This window comes from Bombina bombina, chromosome 1 (genome assembly GCF_027579735.1).
Source record: "Bombina bombina isolate aBomBom1 chromosome 1, aBomBom1.pri, whole genome shotgun sequence".
Taxonomy (NCBI): domain Eukaryota; kingdom Metazoa; phylum Chordata; class Amphibia; order Anura; family Bombinatoridae; genus Bombina; species Bombina bombina.
In genome coordinates this window covers 1,584,860,701-1,584,884,953 of record NC_069499.1, presented here as the reverse complement: position 1 = coordinate 1,584,884,953, position 24,253 = coordinate 1,584,860,701, and the positions used below count along the sequence as shown (strand labels likewise).

General features: G+C 44.2%; 1 protein-coding gene across 1 annotated transcript in view; it reads left to right on the top strand.

Annotated features, from left to right (window-relative positions):
• The window catches only part of TBCD (tubulin folding cofactor D), a 1,563,032-nt gene that overhangs the window by 566,942 nt on the left and 971,837 nt on the right, over positions 1 to 24,253 (top strand). Inside the window, exons 17-18 of the mRNA XM_053710319.1 lie at positions 12,646 to 12,656; positions 14,838 to 14,856. Of these exons, the coding sequence (XP_053566294.1) occupies positions 12,646 to 12,656; positions 14,838 to 14,856 (30 nt within the window). The remainder of the gene's footprint in view (positions 1 to 12,645; positions 12,657 to 14,837; positions 14,857 to 24,253) is intronic.

Below are 24,253 nucleotides of genomic sequence, written 5' to 3'. Positions count from 1 at the left end.
TCACGGCTGCAGCGGCATTCTGGTTTGAGTCTCTGGAAGAGGCGATTCGCACAGAGCCGTTGGATGAGGCCTTGAGCAAAGTTAGAACCCTTAAGCAAGCTAATGCGTTTGTTTCAGATGCCGTAGTACATCTAACCAAACTTACGGCAAAAAATTCCGGATTCGCCATACAGGCGCGCAGAGCGCTCTGGCTTAAATCCTGGTCAGCGGATGTAACTTCCAAGTCTAAACTACTTAACATTCCTTTCAAAGGGCAGACCTTATTCGGGCCCGGCTTGAAGGAAATTATTGCTGACATTACGGGAGGTAAGGGCCACGCCCTTCCTCAGGACAGGGCCAAACCAAAGGCCAAACAGTCTAATTTTCATGCCTTTCGTAACTTCAAGGCAGGAGCAGCATCGACTTCCTCCGCTCCAAAACAGGAAGGAACTACTGCTCGTTACAGACAAGGTTGGAAAGGCAACCAGTCATGGAACAAGGGCAAGCAGGCCAGAAAGCCTACTCCCGCCCCTAAGACAGCATGAAGTCAGGGCCCCCTATCCAGAGACGGATTTAGTGGGGGGCAGACTTTCTCTCTTTGCCCAGGCTTGGGCAAGAGATGTGCAGGATCCCTGGACGTTAAAGATTATATCTCAGGGATACCTTCTGGATTTCAAAACCTCTCATCCACAAGGGAGGTTCCATCTTTCGAGGTTATCGACAAACCTAGTAAAGAGAGAGGCATTTCTACAATGTGTACAAGACCTCTTAATCATGGGGGTGATCCACTCAGTTCCGCGATCAGAACAGGGACAAGGATTTTACTCAAATCTATTTGTGGTTCCCAAAAAAGAGGGAACCTTCAGACCAATCTTGGACTTAAAGATCTTAAACAAATTCCTAAGGGTACCATCGTTCAAGATGGAAACCATTCGAACCATCCTACCCATGATCCAAGAGGGTCAATATATGACCACGGTGGACTTAAAGGATGCTTACCTTCATATACCGATTCACAAAGATCATTATCGGTACCTGAGGTTTGCCTTTCTAGACAGGCATTACCAGTTTGTGGCTCTTCCCTTCGGGTTAGCCACGGCCTTGAGAATTTTTACGAAGGTTCTGGACTCACTTCTGGCGGTACTAAGACCTCGAGGCATAGCGGTGGCTCTGTACCTAGACGACATTCTGATACAAGCGTCAAGTTTTCAGAATGCAAAGTCTCATACAGAGATAGTTCTAGCATTTCTGATGTCGCATGGGTGGAAAGTGAACGTGGAAAAGAGTTCTGTTACCACTCACAAGGGTTCCTTTTCTAGGGACTCTTATAGATTCTGTAGGGATGAAGATTTACCTGACGGAGTCCAGGTTATCAAAGATTCTCAATGCTTGCCGTGTACTTCATTCCGTTCCAAGCCCATCAGTAGCTCAGTGCATGGAGGTAATCGGCTTAATGGTCGCGGCAATGGACATAGTGCCATTTGCGCGCCTGCATCTCAGACCGCTGCAACTATGCATGCTCAGTCAATGGAACGGGGATTACTCAGATCTGTCCCCTTTGCTAAATCTAGACCAGGAGACCAGAGATTCGCTTCTCTGGTGGTTGTCACCGGTTCATCTGTCCAAAGGAATGACCTTTCGCAGGCCAGATTAGACGATTGTAACAACGGATGCCAGCCTTCTAGGCTGGGGAGCAGTCTGGAATTCCCTGAAGGCTCAGGGATCGTGGACTCAGGAGGAGAAACTCCTCCCAATAAACATTCTAGAATTAAGAGCAATATTCAATGCTCTTCTAGCTTGGCCTCAGTTAGCAAAGCTGAGGTTCATCAGATTTCAGTCGGACAATATCACGACTGTGGCTTACATCAATCATCAAGGGGGAACCAGGAGTTCCCTAGCGATGTTGGAAGTCTCGAAGATAATTCGCTGGGCAGAGTCTCACTCTTGCCACCTGTCAGCGATTCACATCCCAGGCGTAGAGAACTGAGAGGCGGATTTCCTAAGTCGCCAGACTTTTCATCCGGGAGAGTGGGAACTTCACCCGGAGGTATTTGCTCAACTGATTCGTCGTTGGGGCAAACCGGATCTGGATCTCATGGCATCTCGCCCGGGAGCGGTGCTGGTAGATGCATTAGCAGCCCCTTGGGTTTTCAACATAGCTTATGTGTTTCCACCATTTCCGTTGCTACCTCGGCTGATTGCCAGGATCAAACAGGAGAGGGCATCGGTAATTCTGATAGCGCCTGCGTGGCCACGCAGGACCTGGTATGCAGACCTAGTGGACATGTCGTCCTGTCCACAATGGTCTCTTCCTCTGAGGCAGGACCTTCTAATTCAGGGTCCTTTCAACCATCCAAACCTAATTTCTCTGAGGCTGGAAATTGAACGCTTGATTCTATCAAAGCGTGGGCTTTCGGATTCGGTTATTGATACATTAATACAGGCTCGGAAACCTGTGACAAGAAAAATTTACCATAAGATGTGGCGTAAATATTTATATTGGTGCGAATCCAAGAGTTACGCATGGAGTAAGGTTAGGATTCCTAGGATATTAGCTTTTCTACAAGAGGGTTTAGAAAAGGGTTTATCCGCTAGTTCGCTAAAGGGACAGATTTCAGCTCTGTCTATTCTTTTACACAAACGTCTGGCAGAGCATCCAGACGTCCAGGCCTTTTGTCAGGCTTTGGCTAGAATTAAGCTGTTGCTCCTCCGTGGAGCTTAAACTTGGTTCTTAAAGTTCTTCAGGGTGTTCCGTTTGAACCCCTTCATTCCATTGATATTAAGCTTTTATCTTGGAAAGTTTTGTTTTTGATGGCTATTTCCTCGGCTCGAAGAGTCTCTGAGTTATCTGCCTTACATTGTGATTCTCCTTATCTGATTTTTCATTCAGACAAGGTAGTTCTGCGTACTAAACCTGGGTTTTTACCTAAGGTTGTTTCTAACAGGAATATCAATCAAGAGATTGTTGTTCCATCATTATGTCCTAATCCTTCTTCAAAGAAGGAACGTCTTTTGCATAATCTAGACGTGGTCCGTGCTCTGAAGTTCTACTTACAGGCAACTAAAGATTTTAGACAAACTTCTTCTCTGTTTGTCGTTTACTCTGGACAGAGGAGAGGTCAAAAGGCTTTGGCTACCTCTCTCTCTTTTTGGCTTCGTAGCATAATACGTTTAGCCTATGAGACTGCTGGACAGCAGCCTCCTGAAAGAATTACAGCTCATTCCACTAGAGCTGTGGCTTCCACCTGGGCCTTTAAGAATGAGGCCTCTGTTGAACAGATTTGCAAGGCTGCAACTTGGTCTTCACTTCATACTTTTTCCAAATTTTACAAATTTGACACTTTCGCTTCTTCGGAGGCTGGTTTTGGGAGAAAGGTTCTACAGGCAGTGGTTCCTTCTGTTTAATGTTCCTGCCTTGTCCCTCCCATCATCCGTGTACTTTAGCTTTGGTATGGGTATCCCATAAGTAATGGATGACCCGTGGACTGAACACACTTAACAAGAGAAAACATAATTTATGCTTACCTGATAAATTTATTTCTCTTGTAGTGTGTTCAGTCCACGGCCCGCCCTGTCTTTTTAAGGCAGGTTCTAAATTTTAAAATTATAACTCCAGTCACCACTGCACCTTATAGTTTCTCCTTTCTCGTCTTGTTTCGGTCGAATGACTGGATATGACATGTGAGGGGAGGAGCTATATAGCAGCTCTGCTTGGGTGATCCTCTTGCAGCTTCCTGTTGGGAAGGAGAATATATCCCATAAGTAATGGATGACCCGTGGACTGAACACACTACAAGAGAAATAAATTTATCAGGTAAGCATAAATTATGTTTTTTCACTGTTATTTCAAAATTTGGGAAAATTTGTGTTTCTTAAAGGCGCAGTAACGTTTTTTATATTGCTTGTAAACTTGTTTTAAAGTGTTTTCCAAGCTTGCTAGTCTCATTGCTAGTCTGTTTAAACATGTCTGACACAGAGGAACCTACTTGTTCATTATGTTTGAAAGCCATGGTGGAGCCCCATAGGAGAATGTGTACTAAATGTATTGATTTCACCTTAAACAGTAAAGATCAGTCTTTATCTATAAAAGAATTATCACCAGAGGGTTCTGTCGAGGGGGAAGTTATGCCGACTAACTCTCCCCACGTGTCAGACCCTTCGCCTCCCGCTCAGGGGACGCGCGCTAATATGGCGCCAATTACATCAGGGACGCCCATAGCGATTACCTTGCAGGACATGGCTGCAATCATGAATAATACCCTGTCAGAGGTATTATCTAGATTGCCTGAATTACGAGGCAAGCGCGATAGCTCTGGGGTTAGGAGAGATACAGAGCGCGCAAATGCTGTTAGAGCCATGTCTGATACTGCGTCATAGTATGCAGAACATGAGGACGGAGAGCTTCAGTCTGTGGGTGACATCTCTGACTCGGGGAAACCTGATTCAGAGATTTCTAATTTTAAATTTAAGCTTGAGAACCTCCGTGTATTGCTTGGGGAGGTATTAGCTGCTCTGAATGACTGTAACACAGTTGCAATTCCAGAGAAATTGTGTAGGCTGGATAGATACTATGCGGTGCCGGTGTGTACTGACGTTTTTCCTATACTTAAAAGGCTTACAGAAATTATTAGCAAGGAGTGGGATAGACCCGGTGTGCCCTTTTCCCCACCTCCTATATTTAGAAAAATGTTTCCAATAGACGCCACTACACGGGACTTATGGCAGACGGTCCCTAAGGTGGAGGGAGCAGTTTCTACTTTAGCAAAGCGTACCTCTATCCCGGTTGAGGACAGTTGTGCTTTTTCAGATCCAATGGATAAAAAATTGGAGGGTTACCTTAAGAAAATGTTTATTCAACAAGGTTTTATTTTACAGCCCCTTGCATGCATTGCGCCTGTCACTGCTGCAGCGGCATTCTGGTTTGAGGCCCTGGAAGAGGCCATCCAGACAGCTCCATTGAATGAAATTATTGACAAGCTTAGAACGCTTAAGCTAGCTAACTCATTTGTTTCTGATGCCATTGTTCATTTGACTAAACTAACGGCTAAGAATTCCGGATTCGCCATCCAGGCGCGTAGGGCGCTATGGCTTAAATCCTGGTCAGCTGACGTGACTTCAAAGTCTAAATTACTCAACATTCCTTTCAAGGGGCAGACCTTATTCGGGCCTGGCTTGAAGGAAATTATTGCTGACATTACTGGAGGCAAGGGTCATACCCTTCCTCAGGACAGGGCCAAATCAAAGGCCAAACAGTCAAATTTTTGTGCCTTTCGAAATTTCAAGGCAGGAGCAGCATCAACTTCCTCTGCTTCAAAACAAGAGGGAACTGTTGCTCATTCCAGACAGGCCTGGAAACCTAACCAGTCCTGGAACAAGGGCAAGCAGGCCAGAAAGCCTGCTGCTGCCCCCAAGACAGCATGAAGGAACGGCCCCCTATCCGGAAACAGATCTAGTGGGGGGCAGACTTTCTCTCTTCGCCCAGGCGTGGGCAAGAGATGTTCAGGATCCCTGGGCGTTGGAGATCATATCTCAGGGATATCTTCTGGACTTCAAAGCTTCTCCTCCACAAGGGAGATTTCATCTTTCAAGGTTATCAGCAAACCAGATAAAGAAAGAGGCATTCCTAAGCTGTGTGCAAAACCTCCTAGTAATGGGAGTGATCCATCCAGTTCCGCGGACGGAACAAGGACAGGGATTTTATTCAAATCTGTTTGTGGTTCCCAAGAAAGAGGGAACCTTCAGACCAATCTTGGATCTAAAGATCTTAAACAAATTCCTCAGAGTTCCATCATTCAAAATGGAAACTATTCGGACCATCCTACCCATGATCCAAGAGGGTCAGTACATGACCACAGTGGACTTAAAGGATGCCTACCTTCACATACCGATTCACAAAGATCATCATCGGTTCCTAAGGTTTGCCTTTCTAGACAGGCATTACCAATTTGTAGCTCTTCCCTTCGGGTTGGCCACTGCCCCGAGAATTTTTACAAAGGTTCTGGGCTCACTTCTGGCGGTTCTAAGACCGTGAGGCATATCGGTGGCTCCATATCTAGACGACATCCTGATACAGGCGTCAAGCTTTCAAATTGCCAAGTCTCATAAAGAGATAGTTCTGGCATTTCTGAGGTCGCATGGGTGGAAAGTGAACGTGGAAAAGAGTTCTCTATCACCACTCACAAGAGTCTCCTTCCTAGGGACTCTTATAGATTCTGTAGAGATGAAAATTTACCTGACGGAGTCCAGGTTATCAAAACTTCTAAATGCTTGCCGTGTCCTTCATTCCATTCCACGCCCGTCAGTGGCTCAGTGCATGGAAGTAATCGGCTTAATGGTAGCGGCAATGGACATAGTGCCATTTGCGCGCCTGCATCTCAGACCGCTGCAATTATGCATGCTAAGTCAGTGGAATGGGGATTACTCAGATTTGTCCCCTCTACTAAATCTGGATCAAGAGACCAGAGATTCTCTTCTCTGGTGGCTTTCTCGGGTCCATCTGTCCAAGGGTATGACCTTTCGCAGGCCAGATTGGACGATTGTAACAACAGATGCCAGCCTTCTAGGTTGGGGCGCAGTCTGGAACTCCCTGAAGGCTCAGGGATCGTGGACTCAGGAGGAGAAACTCCTCCCAATAAATATTCTGGAGTTAAGAGCAATATTCAAGGCTCTTCTAGCTTGGCCTCAGTTAGCAACACTGAGGTTCATCAGATTTCAGTCGGACAACATCACGACTGTGGCTTACATCAACCATCAAGGGGGAACCAGGAGTTCCCTAGCGATGTTAGAAGTCTCAAAGATAATTCGCTGGGCAGAGTCTCACTCTTGCCACCTGTCAGCGATCCACATCCCAGGCGAGAACTGGGAGGCGGATTTTCTAAGTCGTCAGACTTTTCATCCGGGGGAGTGGGAACTCCATCCGGAGGTGTTTGCTCAACTGGTCCATCGTTGGGGCAAACCAGAACTGGATCTCATGGCGTCTCGCCAGAACGCCAAGCTTCCTTGTTACGGATCCAGGTCCAGGGACCCGGGAGCAACGCTGATAGATGCTCTAGCAGCTCCTTGGTTCTTTAACCTGACCTATGTGTTTCCACCGTTTCCTCTGCTCCCTCGACTGATTGCCAAAATCAAACAGGAGAGAGCATCGGTGATTCTGATAGCGCCTGCGTGGCCACGCAGGACCTGGTATGCAGACCTAGTGGACATGTCATCTCTTCCACCATGGACTCTGCCTCTGAGGCAGGACCTTCTAATACAAGGTCCTTTCAATCATCCAAATCTAATTTCTCTGAGACTGACTGCATGGAGATTGAACGCTTGATTCTATCAAGGCGTGGCTTCTCCGAGTCAGTCATTGATACCTTAATACAGGCTCGGAAGCCTGTCACCAGGAAAATCTACCATAAGATATGGCGTAAATATCTTTATTGGTGTGAATCCAAGAGTTACTCATGGAGTAAGGTTAGGATTCCTAGGATATTGTCCTTTCTCCAAGAGGGTTTGGACAAAGGCTTATCAGCTAGTTCTTTAAAAGGACAGATCTCAGCTCTGTCTATTCTTTTGCACAAGCGTCTGGCAGAAATTCCAGATGTCCAGGCATTTTGTCAGGCTTTGGTTAGGATTAAGCTTGTGTTTAAAACTGTTGCTACCCCGTGGAGCTTAAACTTGGTTCTTAAAGTTCTTCAGGGAGTTCCGTTTGAACCCCTTCATTCCATTGATATTAAACTTTTATCTTGGAAAGTTCTGTTTTTGATGGCTATTTCCTCGGCTCGAAGAGTCTCTGAGTTATCTGCCTTACATTGTGATTCTCCTTATCTGATTTTTCATTCAGACAAGGTAGTTCTGCGTACCAAACCTGGGTTTTTACCTAAGGTGGTTTCTAACAGGAATATCAATCAAGAGATTGTTGTTCCATCATTGTGTCCTAATCCTTCTTCAAAGAAGGAACGTCATTTGCATAATCTGGACGTAGTCCGTGCCTTGAAGTTTTACTTACAGGCTACTAAAGATTTTCGTCAAACATCTGCCCTGTTTGTCGTTTACTCTGGACAGAGGAGAGGTCAAAAAGCTTTGGCAACCTCTCTCTCCTTTTGGCTTCGGAGCATAATACGCTTAGCCTATGAGACTGCTGGACAGCAGCCCCCTGAAAGGATTACAGCTCATTCTACTAGAGCTGTGGCTTCCACCTGGGCCTTTAAAAATGAGGCCTCTGTTGAACAGATTTGCAAGGCTGCGACTTGGTCTTCGCTTCACACCTTTTCAAAATTTTACAAATTTGACACTTTTGCTTCTTCGGAGGCTGTTTTTGGGAGAAAGGTTCTACAGGCAGTGGTTCCTTCCGTTTAAGTTCCTGCCTTGTCCCTCCCATTATCCGTGTACTTTAGCTTTGGTATTGATATCCCACAAGTAATGGATGATCCGTGGACTGGATACACTTAACAAGAGAAAACATAATTTAGGCTTACCTGATAAATTTATTTCTCTTGTAGTGTATCCAGTCCACGGCCCGCCCTGTCCTTTTAAGGCAGGTCTAAATTTTAATTAAACTACAGTCACCACTGCACCCTATGGTTTCTCCTTTCTCGTCTTGTTTCGGTCGAATGACTGGATATGGCAGTGAGGGGAGGAGCTATATAGCAGCTCTGCTGTGGGTGATCCTCTTGCAACTTCCTGTTGGGAAGGAGAATATCCCACAAGTAATGGATGATCCGTGGACTGGATACACTACAAGAGAAATAAATTTATCAGGTAAGCATAGATTATGTTTTTTAAGTTCCTTCAGATGGGAAACTTGTATCTTATCTAAGGAAAATTATTTTATTTTCAGGTCCTTCTCTTAGGCCTGCAATTTATTTGGCTGATGTTGCAACTGCTTCAACTTTTTGGTTGGATACTTTAGCGCAACAAGTATCGGATTATGATTTGTTTAGCATTGTTAAGTTGATTCAACATGCTAATAATTTAATTTGTGATGTCATTTTTTTATATATTTTCACAGTTGAGGTTAAATCTATGTCTTTAGCTATTTTAGCTAGAAGATCTTTGTGACTTAAATCTTGGAATGCTAATTTGTTTTCTATAATCTAGATTTCTATTTTTCCAAGGTAATAAATTATTTTGGTTGGAAGATCATTTTACCAAAAGTTCCTTGATTCCTCAAGACAAGGGTCACCTTTTTTAGGTTTCCAGATAGATTGTGTCAATGTCTTTGTTTCTAACAGACAGAGACCATTTTTATTGGGTTCAGCTTGTCGGATCCTTTAGTCTTTATTATTTCCTTCAGTAGCTATATGCATGGAAGTTTTAGGTCTCATGACTGCAGCATTGGATTCGATTCTCTATGCTCATTTTCATATGAAACCTCTCCAGTTTTTAATGCTGAATTAATGGTGCAGGGATTATTCTACGATATCACATTTAATATCCTTGAATCCCAATATTCAACTATCTCTGACTTGGTGGTTAGATCACCATCGTATAGTTCTACGGGTCTCTTTGGTTCATCCAACCTGGACCGTGATCACAACAGATGCAAGTCTTTTAGGTTGGGAAGCTGTCTTGGGATCTCTGACAGCACAAGGGGTTGGAAATCTCAAGAGGTGAGATTATCAATATTTTGGAACTCCGTGCGATTCTCAGAGTTCTTCAGTTTTGGCTTCTATTTGAAGAGAGAGACGTTTATTGGTTTTCAGATAGACAATGTAACAACTGTGGCGTATGCCAATCATTAGGGTGGGACTCTCAGTCCTCAGGCTATGAAAGAAGTATTTTGGATACTTGCTTGGGCAAAATCCAGCTCCTGTCTAATTTCTGCGGTCCATATCCCAGGTATAGACAATTGGGAAGCGGATTATCTTTGTCATCAAGCTTTACATCCGGGAGAATGGTCTCTTCACCCAGATGTCTTTTTTTTCAAGTTGTTCAAATGTGCGTGCTTCCAGAAATAGATCTGATGGCATCTCATCAAAACAAGGAACTTCGCAGGTACCTATCTAGGTCCAGGGATCCTCAGGCGGAAGCAGTGGATGCATTGACACTTCCTTGGAGTTATCAACCTGCCTATATTTTTCCGCCTCTAGTTCTTCTTCCAAGAGTGATTTTCAAAATCATCATGGAGCAATTGTTTGTGCTGCTGGTGGCTCCAGCATGGCCGCTCAGGTTTTGGTATGTGGATCTTGTTCGGATGTTCAGTTGCCAACCTTGGCCATTTCCATTAAGGCCAGACCTTATATCTCAAGGTTTGTTTTTCCATCAGGATCTCAAATCATTAAATGTGATGGTATGGAGATTGAATGCTTATTCATAGAAGTTTCTCTGACTCAGTGATTATTACTATGTTGCAGGCTCGTAAATCTGTGTCTAGAAAGATTTATTATCGAGTTTGGAAGACTTACATTTCATGGTGTTCTTCTCATAAATTCTCTTGGCATTCTTTTAGAATTCCTAGAATTTTTCAGTTTCTTCAGGATGGTTTAGATAAGGGTTTGTCTGCAAGGTCTTTGAAAGGACAAATCTCTGCTCTTTCTGTTCTGTTCCACAGAAAATTGCTAAACTTCCTGATATTTATTGTTTTGTACAGGCTTTGGTTCGTATCAAGCCTGTCATTAAATCAATTTCTCCTCCTTGGAGTCTTAATTTGGTTTTGAAGGCTTTACAGGCTCCTCCGTTTGAGCCTATGCATTTTCTGGACATTAAATTACTATTGGAAAGTGTTGTTCCTTTTGGCCATCTCTTCTGCTAGAAGAGTTTCTGTTTAATCTGCTCTTTCTTGTGAGTCTCCTTTTCTGATTTTTCATCAGGATAAGGCGGTTTTTGCCGACTTCGTTTAAATTTTTACCTAAAGTTGTGAACTTTAACATCATTAGTAGAGAAATTGTTGTCCCTTCTTTGTGTCCTAATCCTAAGAATTCTCTGGAGAGATCCTTACATTCTTTGGATGTGGTAAGAGCTTCGAAATATTATGTTGAAGCTACTAAAGTTTTCAGGAAGACTTCTAGTCTATTTGTTATCTTTTCCAGTTCTAGGAAAGGTCAGAAGGCTTCTGCCATTTCTTTGGCATCTTGATTAAAGCTTTTGATTCATCATGCTTATTTGGAGTCGGTAATTCCCTGCCTCAGAGGATTACGGCTCATTCTACTAGGTCAGTTTCCACTTCCTGGGTTTTTAAGAATGAAGCTTCTGTTGATCAGATTTGCAAAGCAGCAACTTGGTCTTCTTTGCTTACTTTTTCCTAAATTCTACCATTTTGATGTTTTCTCTTCTTCAGAAGCAGTTTTTGGTAGAAAAATACTTCAGGCAGCTGTTTCAGTTTGATTCTTCTGCTTATATTTTCAGTTTTTTTCATTATATGATTAAAACTTTTGATTTGGGTTGTGGATTATTTTTTCAGCGGAATTGGCTGTCTTTATTTTTATCCCTCCCTCTCTAGTGACTCTTGCGTGGAGTACCACATCTTGGGTATTTGCTATCCCATACGTCACTAGCTCATGGACTCTTGCCAATTACATGAAAGAAAACATAATTTATGTAAGAATTTACCTGATAAATTCATTTCTTTCATATTGGCAAGAGTCCATGAGGCCCACCCTTTTTATGGTGGTTATGATTTTTTTTGTATAAAGCACAATTATTCCAATTCCTTGTTGATGCTTTTGCTCTTTTCTTATCACCCACTTCTTGGCTATTCGTTAAACTGAATTGTGGGTGCGGTGGGGGGTGTATTTGTAGGCATTTTGAGGTTTGGGAAACTTTGCCCCTGGTAGGATTGTATATCCCATACGTCACTAGCTCATGGACTCTTGCCAATATGAAAGAAATTAATTTATCAGGTAAATTCTTACATAAATTATGTTTTTTCTCTGATTCTCTTGTAGTGTCACATTCAGGTTCTGAGTGGGATAATGACTTGATAGAAGCTCTCAGAAGTCTTCAGTGTGGCTCCATTAAATGCTTTGTTACTATGCGTGACCTTTATCAGAGCTGTCTTTGGCCCTGTCATGCAAGCTGCCTTGTTCTCTATACTCCCATGGGCTTCTCCTCTGCCTTTTAAACCCAGGAAACTAATTGCATTGAAGGAGAAGCCAGGGTCTATGTTGAAGTATTTTAGGATTTTACATTTCTGGATTTTGTTGCCCTCCTGTATCTGTCTTCCGTTATCTGCCCTCCTGTATCTGTCTTCCGTTATCTGCCCTCCTGTTTCTGTCTTCCGTTATCTGCCCTCCTGTATCTGTCTTCCGTTATCTGCCCTCCTGTTTCTGTCTTCCGTTATCTGCCCTCCTGTATCTGTCTTCCGTTATCTGCCCTCCTGTATCTGTCTTCCGTTATCTGCCCTCCTGTATCTGTCTTCCGTTATCTGCCCTCCTGTATATGTTTTCCTTTTATCTGCCCTCCTGTATCTGCCCTCCTGTATCTGTTTTCCTGTATCTGTTTTCCTTTTATCTGCCCTCCTGTATCTGTCTTCTCTTATCTGCCCTCCTGTATCTGCTCTCCTGTATCTGTCTTCCGTTATCTGCCCTCCTGTATCTGTTTTCCGTTTATCTGCCCTCCTGTATCTGTCTTCCGTTATCTGCCCTCCTGTATCTGCCATCCTCTATCTGCCTTCTAGTGGCCCAATTCTGCTCCTGATATGGCCCTGGCATACCTCAGATGTCATGTTCCTTTAACGAATAGGGTAGTTTTCAGTCTTTGTTTAACTGCATGTAAAATGTTTGGTTACTGTTTACCTATTCCTGTTATTTCAACTTTATTTCTCTACTGTACTTCTTGACAGCATAAGGAACATGACTTGTTTCATTATTAGAGTTTTATATCAAGCCACCACTTTTAGAACGGCCGCTCCCAGGGGATGGCTCTGCCGCTGGGGAGAGAGACCGACTGTCTCCTCTTCCGGCTCCTGGCTCTGCCGCTGGGGAGAGAGACTGACTGTCTCCACTCCTGGGAAGGGGTTCTGCCGCTGGGGAGAGTTATCGACATCTGTTTCTCCCTGCAAAGGGTTCTGTGTAAGGGGAGGGAGGACGACTACCTTCTCTCCCTGGTTTACCAGAGCTGCTGCAAGGGCTGGCCAGAGGCCGGTGGCTCTCTGCCCTGTTGCCAGAGCTTCTGCTAGGGTGGCCCCTTGGTCCAAGACCATAAGCTCAGAGTCAGACTTCTGATCGGGATCCAGCAGCCCTGGTTCCCTTTTTCTTTTTTGTTGCCACTCCTCCACTGTCGAGCTCCATGAATCCCAGAGGGCTGCACCCCAGATCTGTATACCCTTGGCACGCTGCTTAATGAGATCTAGCAGCCTCTTGTATTCCTTGACCAGTGCCTCTTCCTGGTCAATTATAAAATCCAGATTGTCTAGTAGCCAGGATTCCTCCAAGAGATGCAGCAGCGATATCCTCCAGACCCTGGTCCGTCTCGCTCCCAAACTGTGCTCTTCTCTTAACAAGTTTAGAACACAAAAACAAGCCAACAAAAGCAAACAAAAAGCTTCTAGAGATTGTGGTTGCTCTGAGGAGCCCAAAACCACTAAGAAACAACAGGGGTGAGGTTGTAGTGGGGTTGGGGTTTAGCCCTTGCAGCCCGGTATCCGTGACAGTAACATTTTTTTTGTTTCATTAAAATTCTGATTTGAACTTAGAATTTTTTATTGATTAAGGCCCTGCAAGCTGTTGCTTGTTCTCTATGTTTAAATACTAATCTTGAGCCTCCTATCCCTTTTTGTTCCTCATGTATTGAGAGAACATTACATTACAAGGATAGACCTTCATTGTCTAGGGCGGATGTTGTTCAAGAGTCTCCTGTTCAGGCTAATCTGCAGCTTTCTCCTCATACGTCCCAATCTTCTGCAGTGCCCTGTGTTTCGTCTCAGGTTGGTTTTTACTTGCAGGATATGGCTACACATATATCCTCTGCAGTATCTGAGGCTTTTCCTATGTTACAGGGGAAGCGCAAGAGGAAGTATAAGTTTTCTGATCCAATTCACTTCTATTACCAAAAAATAAGAAATAACCACTTCCCCACTTTTTGGTGATGAACTCACTCACAAGTAAGAAAGAGCCTCACACATAGCTCAGCATGCTAAGGCACTGTGGCTGAGCTCTTTAGCAACCCAAGGGCTGCAGGTTCGATCCCCGGCGAGGTTCACTCAGCCTTTCATCCTTCCGAGGTCAATAAAATGAGCAGTGCCTTGAGACCTTTACGGGTGATTAGCCACGCTTTACAAGTACCCAAAACATACAAACAAACAAACATTATATCCATAAAAACAGGGTAGTGATTACAAATACAAAGTTCATATTCTCTAAAGGGAACCTAGCCTGGTTGCAATATGCCTTTTTGTGCCTATTGGTACTTGTTCCACAGCACTATAAACATAGGTAATATATACAGTGGTAGATTTTAAGAGGTATATTATGGACCAGATGAATGGGTAGATTTCCCAGCCACGAGTTGCCAATTGTTCTAGATCCCTTTCAAGAAGGATATCTACAGCACAGCTGGATGTAAGGTTACATGCCAAGAGTGTGCAAGAGGATACAAAGGAACAAAAGCAAGTGGGGTAAGAAAGTTTAGTGTACATGGTATTCATGCCTGAACTGTAGAGTCTTTGAGAAGCTCTTGAAACTTTGAAAACTAGGGGAGAGTCTTAAAGAGCGAGGCAAAGAGTTCTACCAATTGGGGGCTATTCTGGAGAAGTGCTGTAGACGAGAATGTGTGGCGTTAATGAGAGGAGGAGAAAAGGAGGTCATGAGCAGAGCAAAGGGGACAGGACTGAAAGTATATCTGGAGAAGAGGTGTGAGATATAGACGAGCAGCGTTATTGGGAGCCTTGAATGTCAGAGTCAGGATTTTGTGTTTTTTATTCTGGAGGAAGCCAGAGAAGGGATTGGCAGAGAGGTGCTGCAGATGAGCTCTGTTTAGGGAAGATCAGCCTATGGAATGGAATGGAATGGAATGGCGATAGAGGGTAGCTAGGGGGACCAGAGAGGGTGCAGTTGTAATATTCAAGGCAGGAAATTATGAGAGAGTGGATTAAAATCTTAGTTGTGTTATGTGTGAGAAAGTTGCAAATTTTGGAGATGTTTATTTAGGTGGAAACAGTAGGAATTGGCCAAGGGCTGGATGTGAGGAGCAAATGAAACATTGACTCAAGTGTGTCTGTGAGGAATCACACCTTGTGGGGTTGTGGGGGTTGATGCTATTATCAACATTTGGGGGTAGAGGTCTTGGAAATGGTGGCGTGAATAAGGAGCACATTTCTCCAACATAGGTGTGTCCGGTCCACGGCGTCATCCTTACTTGTGGGGATATTCTCTTCCCCAACAGGAAATGGCAAAGAGCCCAGCAAAGCTGGTCACATGATCCCTCCTAGGCTCCGCCTTCCCCAGTCATTCTCTTTGCCGTTGTACAGGCAACATCTCCACGGAGATGGCTTAGAGTTTTTTGGTGTTTAAATGTAGTTTTTATTCTTCAATCAAGAGTTTGTTATTTTAAAATAGTGCTGGTATGTACTATTTACTCTGAAACAGGAAAGAGATGAAGATTTCTGTTTGTAAGAGGAAAATGATTTTAGCAACCGTTACTAAAATCGATGGCTGTTTCCACACAGGACTGTTGAGAGGAATTAACTTCAGTTGGGGGAAACAGTGAGCAGACTTTTGCTGCTTGAGGTATGACACATTTCTAACAAGACTCGGTAATGCTGGAATCTGTCATTTTCCCTATGGGAACCGGTAAGCCATTTTCTTAGTTTAAGTAAAAGAATAAAGGGCTTCATTAGGGCTTAAAAAACTGGTAGACATTTTTCTGGGCTAAAACGATTACTTTACTAAGTATATTTGGCAGATTATTACTTTTAATAGTTGTTAAATCTTGGGGATTGTTTTAATAAAAACGGCAGGCACTGTATTGGACACCTTTTTCACTGGGGGCCTTTTCTAGTCATAGACAGAGCCTCATTTTCGCGCCTCTAATGCGCAGTTGTTTTTGGAAAGCATGGCATGCAGATGCATGTGTGAGGAGCTAAGAACCACTGAAAAAGCTTATAGAAGGCATCATTTGGTATCGTATTCCCCTCTGGGCTTGGTTGGGTCTCAGCAAAGCAGATACCTGGGACTGTATAGGGGTTAAATGTAAAAACGGCTCCGGTTCCGTTATTTTAAGGGTTAAAGCTTTCAAATTTGGTGTGCAATACTTTTAAGGCTTTAAGTTACTGTGGTGAAATTTTGGTGAAATTTGAACAATTCCTTCATACTTTTTCACATATTCAGTAATAAAGTGTGTTCAGTTTGAAATTTAAAGGGACAGTAACGGTTTTATTGTAAAACGTTTTTTGTGCTTTGTTCACAAGTTTAAGCCTGTTTAACATGTCTGAACCATCAGATAACGATGTTCTATATGTATGAAAGCCAATGTGTCTCCCCATTTAAATATATGTGATATATTTGTGTCATAATGTCCAAACAAAGTAGGGATAATAATGCCATAGATATGATATTGCCCAAGATGATTCCTCTAATGAGGGGAGTAAGCATGGTACTGCATCATCCCCTTCTGTGTCTACACCAGTTTTGCCCACACAAGAGGCCCCTAGTACATCTAGTGCGCCAATACTTATTACCATACAACAATTAATGGCTGTAATGGATAATTCTATTGCATGCATTTTTTCCAAAATGCCTACTTATCAGAGAAAGCGTGATTGCTCTGTTTTAAACACTGAAGAGCAAGAGGACGCTGATGATATCTGTTCTGACATACCCTCACACCTATCTGAAGGGGCCAGGAGGGAGGTTTTGTCTGAGGGAGAAATTTCAGATTCAGGGAAAATTTCTCAACAAGCAGAACCTGATATTGTAACTTTTAAATTTAAATTTCAACATCTCCACGCACTACTTAAGGAGGTATTATCTACTCTGGATGATTGTGACAATTTGGTCATTCCAGAGAAATTAGGTAAGATGGACAAGTTCCTAGAGGTTCCGGTGCCCCCCGATGTTTTTCCTATACCCAAGCGGGTGGCGGACATAGTAAATAAGGAGTGGGAAAGGCCCGGCATACCTTTTGTCCTCCCCCTATATTTAAGAAATTAGTTCCTATAGTCGACCCCAGAAAGGACTTATAGCATACAGTCCCCAAGGTCGAGGGGGCGGTTTCTACTCTAAACAAACGCACTTCTATTCCTATAGAAGATAGTTGTGCTTTCAAGATCCTATGGATTAAAGTTTAGAGGGTTTGCTTAAAAAGATGTTTGTTCAGCAAGGTTACCTTCTACAACCAATTTCATGCATTGTTCCTGTCACTACAGCTGCGTGTTTCTGGTTCGAAGAACTAGAAAAGTCGCTCAATAAAGAATCTTCGTACGAGGAGGTTTTGGACAGAGTTCAAGCTCTTAAATTGGCTAACTCTTTTTTATTTTAGATGCCGCTTTGCAATTAGCTAGATTAGCGGCGAATAATTCAGGGTTTGCTATCATGGCGCGCAGAGCGCTTTTGCTTAACATCCCTTTCAAGGGTAAAACACTGTTTGGCCCTGACTTGAAAGAGATTATTTCAGACATCACTGGGGGAAAGGGCCACGCCCTTCCTCTGGATAGGTCTTTTAAGGCTAAAAAGAAGCCAAATTTTCGTCCCTTTCGCAGAAACGGACCAGCCTCAAATTCTACACCCTCTAAGCAAGAGGGTAATACTTCTCAAACCAAGCCAGCCTGGAGGCCGATGCAAGGCTGGAACAAGGATAAGCAGGCCAAGTCACCTGCCACTGCTACCAAAACAGCATGAAGTGTTGGCCCCCGATCTGGGAAGGATCTGGTGGGGGGCAGACTTTCTCTTTGCTCAGGCTGGGGCAAGAGATGTTCAGGATCCTTGGGCGCTAGAAATAGTTTCTCAAGGTTATCTCCTGGAATTCAGGGAACTACCCCCAAGGGGAAGGTTCCACGGGTCTCAATTATCTTCGAACAGGCATTCTTACACTGTGTAGAAGACCTGTTAAGCATGGGAGTGATTCATCCTGTTCCATTAGGAGAACAAGGGATGGGTTTTTACTCCAACCTGTTCATAATTCCCAAAAAAGAGGGAACATTCAGACCTATTTTAGATCTCAAGATTCTAAACAAGTTTCTAAGGGTTTCATCATTCAAAATGGAAACCATTCGAACGATCCTTCCTACCATCCAGGAAGGTCAATTCATGACCACGGTGGACTTAAAGGATGCGTACCTACGTATTCCTATCCACAAGGAACATTTTCGGTTCCTAAGGTTCGCCTTTCTGGACAAGCATTACCTGTGGCACTTCCATTCGGATTAGCCACTGCTCCAAGGATTTTCACAAGGGTACTAGGGTCCCTTCTAGCGGTGCTAAGACCAAGGGGCATTGCAGTAGTACCTTACTTGGACGACATCCTGATTCAAGTGTCGTCTCTGTCAAAAGCAAGGGCTCATACGGACATTGTCCTAGCCTTTCTCAGATCTCACAGGTGGAAAGTGAACATAGAAAAAAGTTCTCTGTCCCCGTCAACAAGAGTTCCCTTCTTGGGAACAATAATAGTTTCCTTAGAAATGAAGGTTTTTCTGACAGAGGCCAGAAAATCAAAACTTCTAAGCTCTTGTCAGGTACTTCATTCTGTTCTTCTTCCTTCCATAGCGCAGTCCATGGAAGTAATAGGTTTGATGGTTGCGGCAATGGACATAGTTCCTTTTGCACGAATTCGTCTAAGACCATTGCACCTGTGCATGCTCAGACAGTGGAATGGGGATTATACAGACTTGTCTCCGACGATACAAGTAGATCAAATAACCAGAGATTCACTCCGTTGATGGCTGACCCTGGACAACCCGTCACAGGGAATGAGCTTCCGCAGACCAGAATAGGTCATTGTCACGACCGACGCCAGTCTGGTGGGCTGGGGCGCGGTCTGGGAACCCCTGAAAACTCAGGGTCTATGGTTTCGGGAAGACTCTCTTCTCCCGATAAACATAATGGAACTGAGAGCGATATTCAATGCTCTCAAGGCTTGGCCTCGACTAGCAAAGGCCAAATTCATAAGGTTTCAATCAGACATCATGACGACTGTTACATATATCAACCATCAGGGGGTAACAAGGAGTTCCCTGGCGATGGAGGAGCATCCGGGGGAGTGGGAACTCCATCTGGAAATCTTTGCCCAAATAACTCAATTATGGGGCATTCCAGACATGGTTCTGATGGCCTCTCGTCAGAACTTCATGGTCCCTTGTTAAGGGTCCAAATCCAGGGATCCCAAGGCGACTCTATTGGATACAATAGTAGCACCTTGGATCTTCAACCTAGCTTATGTATTCCCACCGTTTCCTCTCATTCCCAGGCTGGTAGCCAGGATCAATCTGGAGAGGGCTTCGGTGACCTTGATAGTTCCTGTGTGGCCACGCAGGACTTGGTATGCAGACCTGGTGAATGTGTCATCGGCTCCACCATGGAAGCTACCTTTGAGACAGGACCTTCTTATTCAGGGTCCATTCGAACATCCGAATCTGGTTTTCCTCCAACTGACTGCTTGGAGTTTGAACGCTTGATTTTATCAAAGCGTGGGTTTTCAGATTCTGTAATAGATACTCTTATTCAGGCTAGAAAGCCTGTAACTAGAAAAATTTACCATAATATATGGAAAAAATATATCTGTTGGTGTGAATCTAAAGGATTCCCATGGAACAAGATAAAAATTCCTAAGATTCTTTCCTTTCTACAAGAAGGTTTGTAGAAAGGATTTTCTGCGAGTTCTCTGAAGGGACAGATCTCTGCTTTATCTGTCTTACTTCACAAAAGGCTGGCAGCTGTGCCAGACGTTTAAGCGTTTGTTCAGGCTCTGGTTAGAATCAAGCCTGTTTACAGACCTTTGACTCTTCCCTGGAGTCTTAATCTAGTTCTTTCAGTTCTTCAAGGGGTTCCGTTTGAACCCTTACATTCCGTAGATATTAAGTTATTATCTTGGAAAGTTTTGTTTTAGGTTGCAATTTCTTCCGCTAGAAGAGTTTCTGAGTTATCTGCTCTGCAGTGTTCTCCGCCCTATCTGGTCCATGCAGATAAGGTGGTTTTACGTACTGAGCCTGGTTTTCTTCCGAAGGTTGTTTCCAACGAAAATATTAGCCAGGAGATAGTTGTACCTTCTTTGTGTCCGAATCCAGTTTCATAGAAGGAACGTTTGTTACACAATTTGGACGTTGTCCGTGCTCTAAAATTCTATTTAGATGCTACAAAGGATTTCAGACAAACATCTTCCTTGTTTGTTGTTTATTCTGGTAAAAGGAGAGGTCAAAAAGCAACTTCTACCTCTCTATCTTTTTGGCTTAAAAGCATCATCAGATTGGCTTATGAGACTGCCGGACGGCAGCCTCCTGAAAGAATCACAGCTCATTCCACTAGGGCCGTGGCCTCCACATGGGCCTTTAAGAACGAGGCTTCTGTTGATCAGATATGTAAGGCAGCGACTTGGTCTTCACTGCACACTTTTACCAAATTTTACAAATTTGATACTTTTGCTTCTTCTGAGGCTATTTTTGGGAGAAAGGTTTTGCAAACCGTGGTGCCTTCCATCTAGGTGACCTGATTTGCTCCCTCCCATCATCCGTGTCCTAAAGCTTTGGTATTGGTTCCCACAAGTAAGGATGACGCCGTGGACCGGACACACCTATGTTGGAGAAAACAGAATTTATGTTTACCTGATAAATTACTTTCTCCAACGGTGTGTCCGGTCCACGGCCCGCCCTGGTTTTTTAATCAGGTCTGATGATTTATTTTCTTTAACTACAGTCACCACGGTATCATATGATTTCTCCTATGCAAATTTTCCTCCTTTACGTCGGTCGAATGACTGGGGAAGGCGGAGCCTAGGAGGGATCATGTGACCAGCTTTGCTGGGCTCTTTGCCATTTCCTGTTGGGGAAGAGAATATCCCCACAAGTAAGGATGACGCCGTGGACCGGACACACCGTTGGAGAAAGTAATTTATCAGGTAAACATAAATTCTGTTTTTTAGAGAGATTAGCTTAAAGGGACATGAAGGGACATGAAACCCACATTTTTTATTTTCCGATTCTGATAGAGAATACAACTTTCCAATTTACTTCTATTATTTAATTTGCTTCATTCTCTTGTTATTCTTTGCTGAAAGGTTTATCTATGAAAGCTCAGGAGCAGCAAAGAACCTAGGTTCTAGCTTCTGATTGGTGGATAAATATATATATACCGATTGTCATTGGCTCACCCATGTGTTCAGTCAGCAACCAGTAGTGCATTGCTGTTTCTTCAACAAATGATACCAAGAGAACAAAGATAAATAGTTAATAGGAGTAAATTAGTTGCTTAAAATTGCTGCTCTATCTGAATCATGTGTCAAGGTTTTTTCCCTACTGTGTTTGCCATGTGCTGCTGGCAGCCATTTTACTCACCTCTCTTGCTGACTTTGGTGCATACTGTGTGATGCTGCTCATTTCCTGCACTTCCTTTTATGGCCAGACTGGTGTACATCATCCATGTGAGACAGGATGCAGTCTCAGAATTGTGATGTCATCACTTATTAGTTAAAGGGCCTCTGTTCAGTATGCTTTGCCCTTGCGTTGTCTCAGACCCGTTTGTGAGAGCTCCTGTGTATTACCTGGCTGTCTGACGTCCCTCCTGGTTCCTGATCCCTGGCTTGTTCCTGACTCTGCTGTTCTCCTTGTTCCTGATTCCGGCTCGTCTGACTACTCCCTTTGGCTCCTGACTCGGCTCGTCTGACTATTCGCTTTTGCTCCTGACTCGGCTCGCCTGACTACCAGCTCTAGTTTTGATTCCTGGCTTATTTGTTTTGTGGACTTTTTATTATTTTTTGCTATTAATAAAGGTGTGATTATTTTTGCACTTCTCGTCTCGGTCTGATTCCTGACATTACGCAAGTGCCATGAATCCTGATGGTGCTAATAATCCACCTTTACCTGCCATAATTTCCAGGATGGTTGAACAGGATCACCGCTTGGATCAATTTACACTAGCCCTGCAAACCCTGCTAACTGCACATTTGGACCAAAGTGTTCCGCAAGTTATGGCTGCTCCTGTTTCCGCTGCTGCATCTAGTCCTACCAGGAGCATGTCCGGTTCTGCACCTCTACCTCAGCAATATGGAGGTGATCCTAATCAGTGCAGAGGGTTTTTAAACCAGGTGGGCATTTTCTTAGAGATGTTACCTCAGGTGTTTCCCTCTGACAGAACTAAGGTGGGATTTCTCATCTCGTTACTCTCTGACACAGCTCTTGCCTGGGCTAATCCCTTTTGGGAGACTAATAAACCTGTGATTTCAAATTACCTTGAATTTGTGGCCTCCTTTCAAAGGGTATTTGATGTTCCGGCTCGCTCCTCCTCTGCTGCTAAACGACTCATGTCCATTCAGCAAGGTACAAGATCTGTTGCTCAGTATGCCATTGAGTTCCGTACGCTTGCCGCAGAGGTAGCTTGGAACAATGAAGCCCTTGTTGCCGCCTTCTTTCATGGGCTCTCTGTTGCGATTAAAGACGAAGTTGCTGCCAGAGATTTACCAGAAGATCTCGAGGCATTAGTGTCTTTTTTGATCCTAATTGACATCAGACTAAGTGAGAGGCCCTCTTTCAAGGAGCGCTGTTCCGTTGTCTCCTACGTGTTTGTTCCCACCCATGCCTCCCTCTCCTGCCATGCCTCCTGGTCCCGAGTCACCAGGTACTGCTGAGCCGATGCAGTTGGGATTCATGCGTCTCTCCGCGGCGGAGAGGGCCTTTAGGAGGAGGCAGGGGCTCTGCCTCTATTGTGGGTTACAGGGCCACCTTTTAAAGTCTTGTCCTACACGGCCGGGAAACGCTCACACCTAAGGTCCTGTTGGGAGCAGACCTTGGGTGGTTTATCCTCGTCCCCGGAACCGCTAAAGGAGAAACCTTTGGTCACGGTTGTCCTTTCCTGGGTGGACTCCTCCATAGTCACCCAGGCTCTTGTTGACTCCGGTGCTGCGGGCTATTTCATTGACAGTGCTTTTGTATCAAAGCACTCCATTCCTGTTTTGCCTCGGTCCGTTCTGCTTGCTATTGAGGCCATTGATGGCAGGCCCCTTCAGCCCGTACTCGTTACTCACAAAACTGCTCCGTTATCCTTGGCTGTCTGGGCTTTACATTTTGAAACCCTCCAGTTCCAGGTGATACACTCGGTTATTCTGGGTTATCCCTGGCTCCAAAAGCACAATCCCAGTCTCGACTGGCGCAGGTCCGAAATTTTGTCGTGGTCTCCGCAATGTATTTCCACTTCGGAAACCAGTTAAAGTCTTGTGCACGTCTTCGGTATCTCAATTGCCAGAGGAGTACCGAGAGTTCCTAGACGTTTTTGACAAGGTGCGTGCTGGTACGTTGCCTCCTCACCGGTCTTGCGATTGTGCCATAGACCTGCAACCCGGAGCCATTCCTCCTCGGGGCCGGGTTTACCCTCTGTCTGTTGCGCAGAATTGTGCTATGGAGGAGTATGTTGCCGATGCTCTGTCGCGGGGGATCATCCGCAAATCCTGCTCTCTTGCAGGGGCTGGCTTCTTCTTTGTGAAGAAAAAGGGTGGTGAGTTAAGACCATGCATCGATTATAGGGGTCTTAATCGTCTTACCATTCAGAATGCTTACCCTATTCCACTGATTACGGAACTCTTTGACCGTCTCAAGGGAGCTACGGGCTTTACTAAACTTGATTTGAGAGGAGCATACAATCTCGTTAGGATCAAGAGGGCCACAAATGGAAAACAGCATTTAACACCAGGAGCGGGCATTATGAGTATCTTGTAATGCCCTTTGGCCTATGTAATGCTCCTGCTGTTTTCCAGGAATTTATTAATGATGTCCTACGAGATATGTTGCAACAGTGTGTTGTGGTGTACTTAGACATTATCCTCATACACTCACCCACACTTGAGGCTCATCGTTCTGATGTTACACGGGTTTTTCAGAGACTACGTGAGAACGGCTTGTTTTGTAAACTCGAGAAATGTTAGTTCCATCAGACTTGAGTAACCTTCCTAAGTTATGTTATCTCCGTTGCAGGGTACTCCATGGATCCTGACAAGTTATCTGCAGTTCGGCAGTGGCCTCGCCCAGTTGGTCTTCCGTCTGTTCAAGTTTTTTGGGGTTCGCCAATTACTATAGAAAGTTTATTAAAAACTTTTCTTCCTTGGTCAAACCTATCACAGACATTACCCGTAAAGAGAATGATCCACTCCATTGGTCATCTTCTGCCATTAAGGCCTTTGATAGTCTTAAGACTGCCTTTGCTGCCGCTCCAGTTCT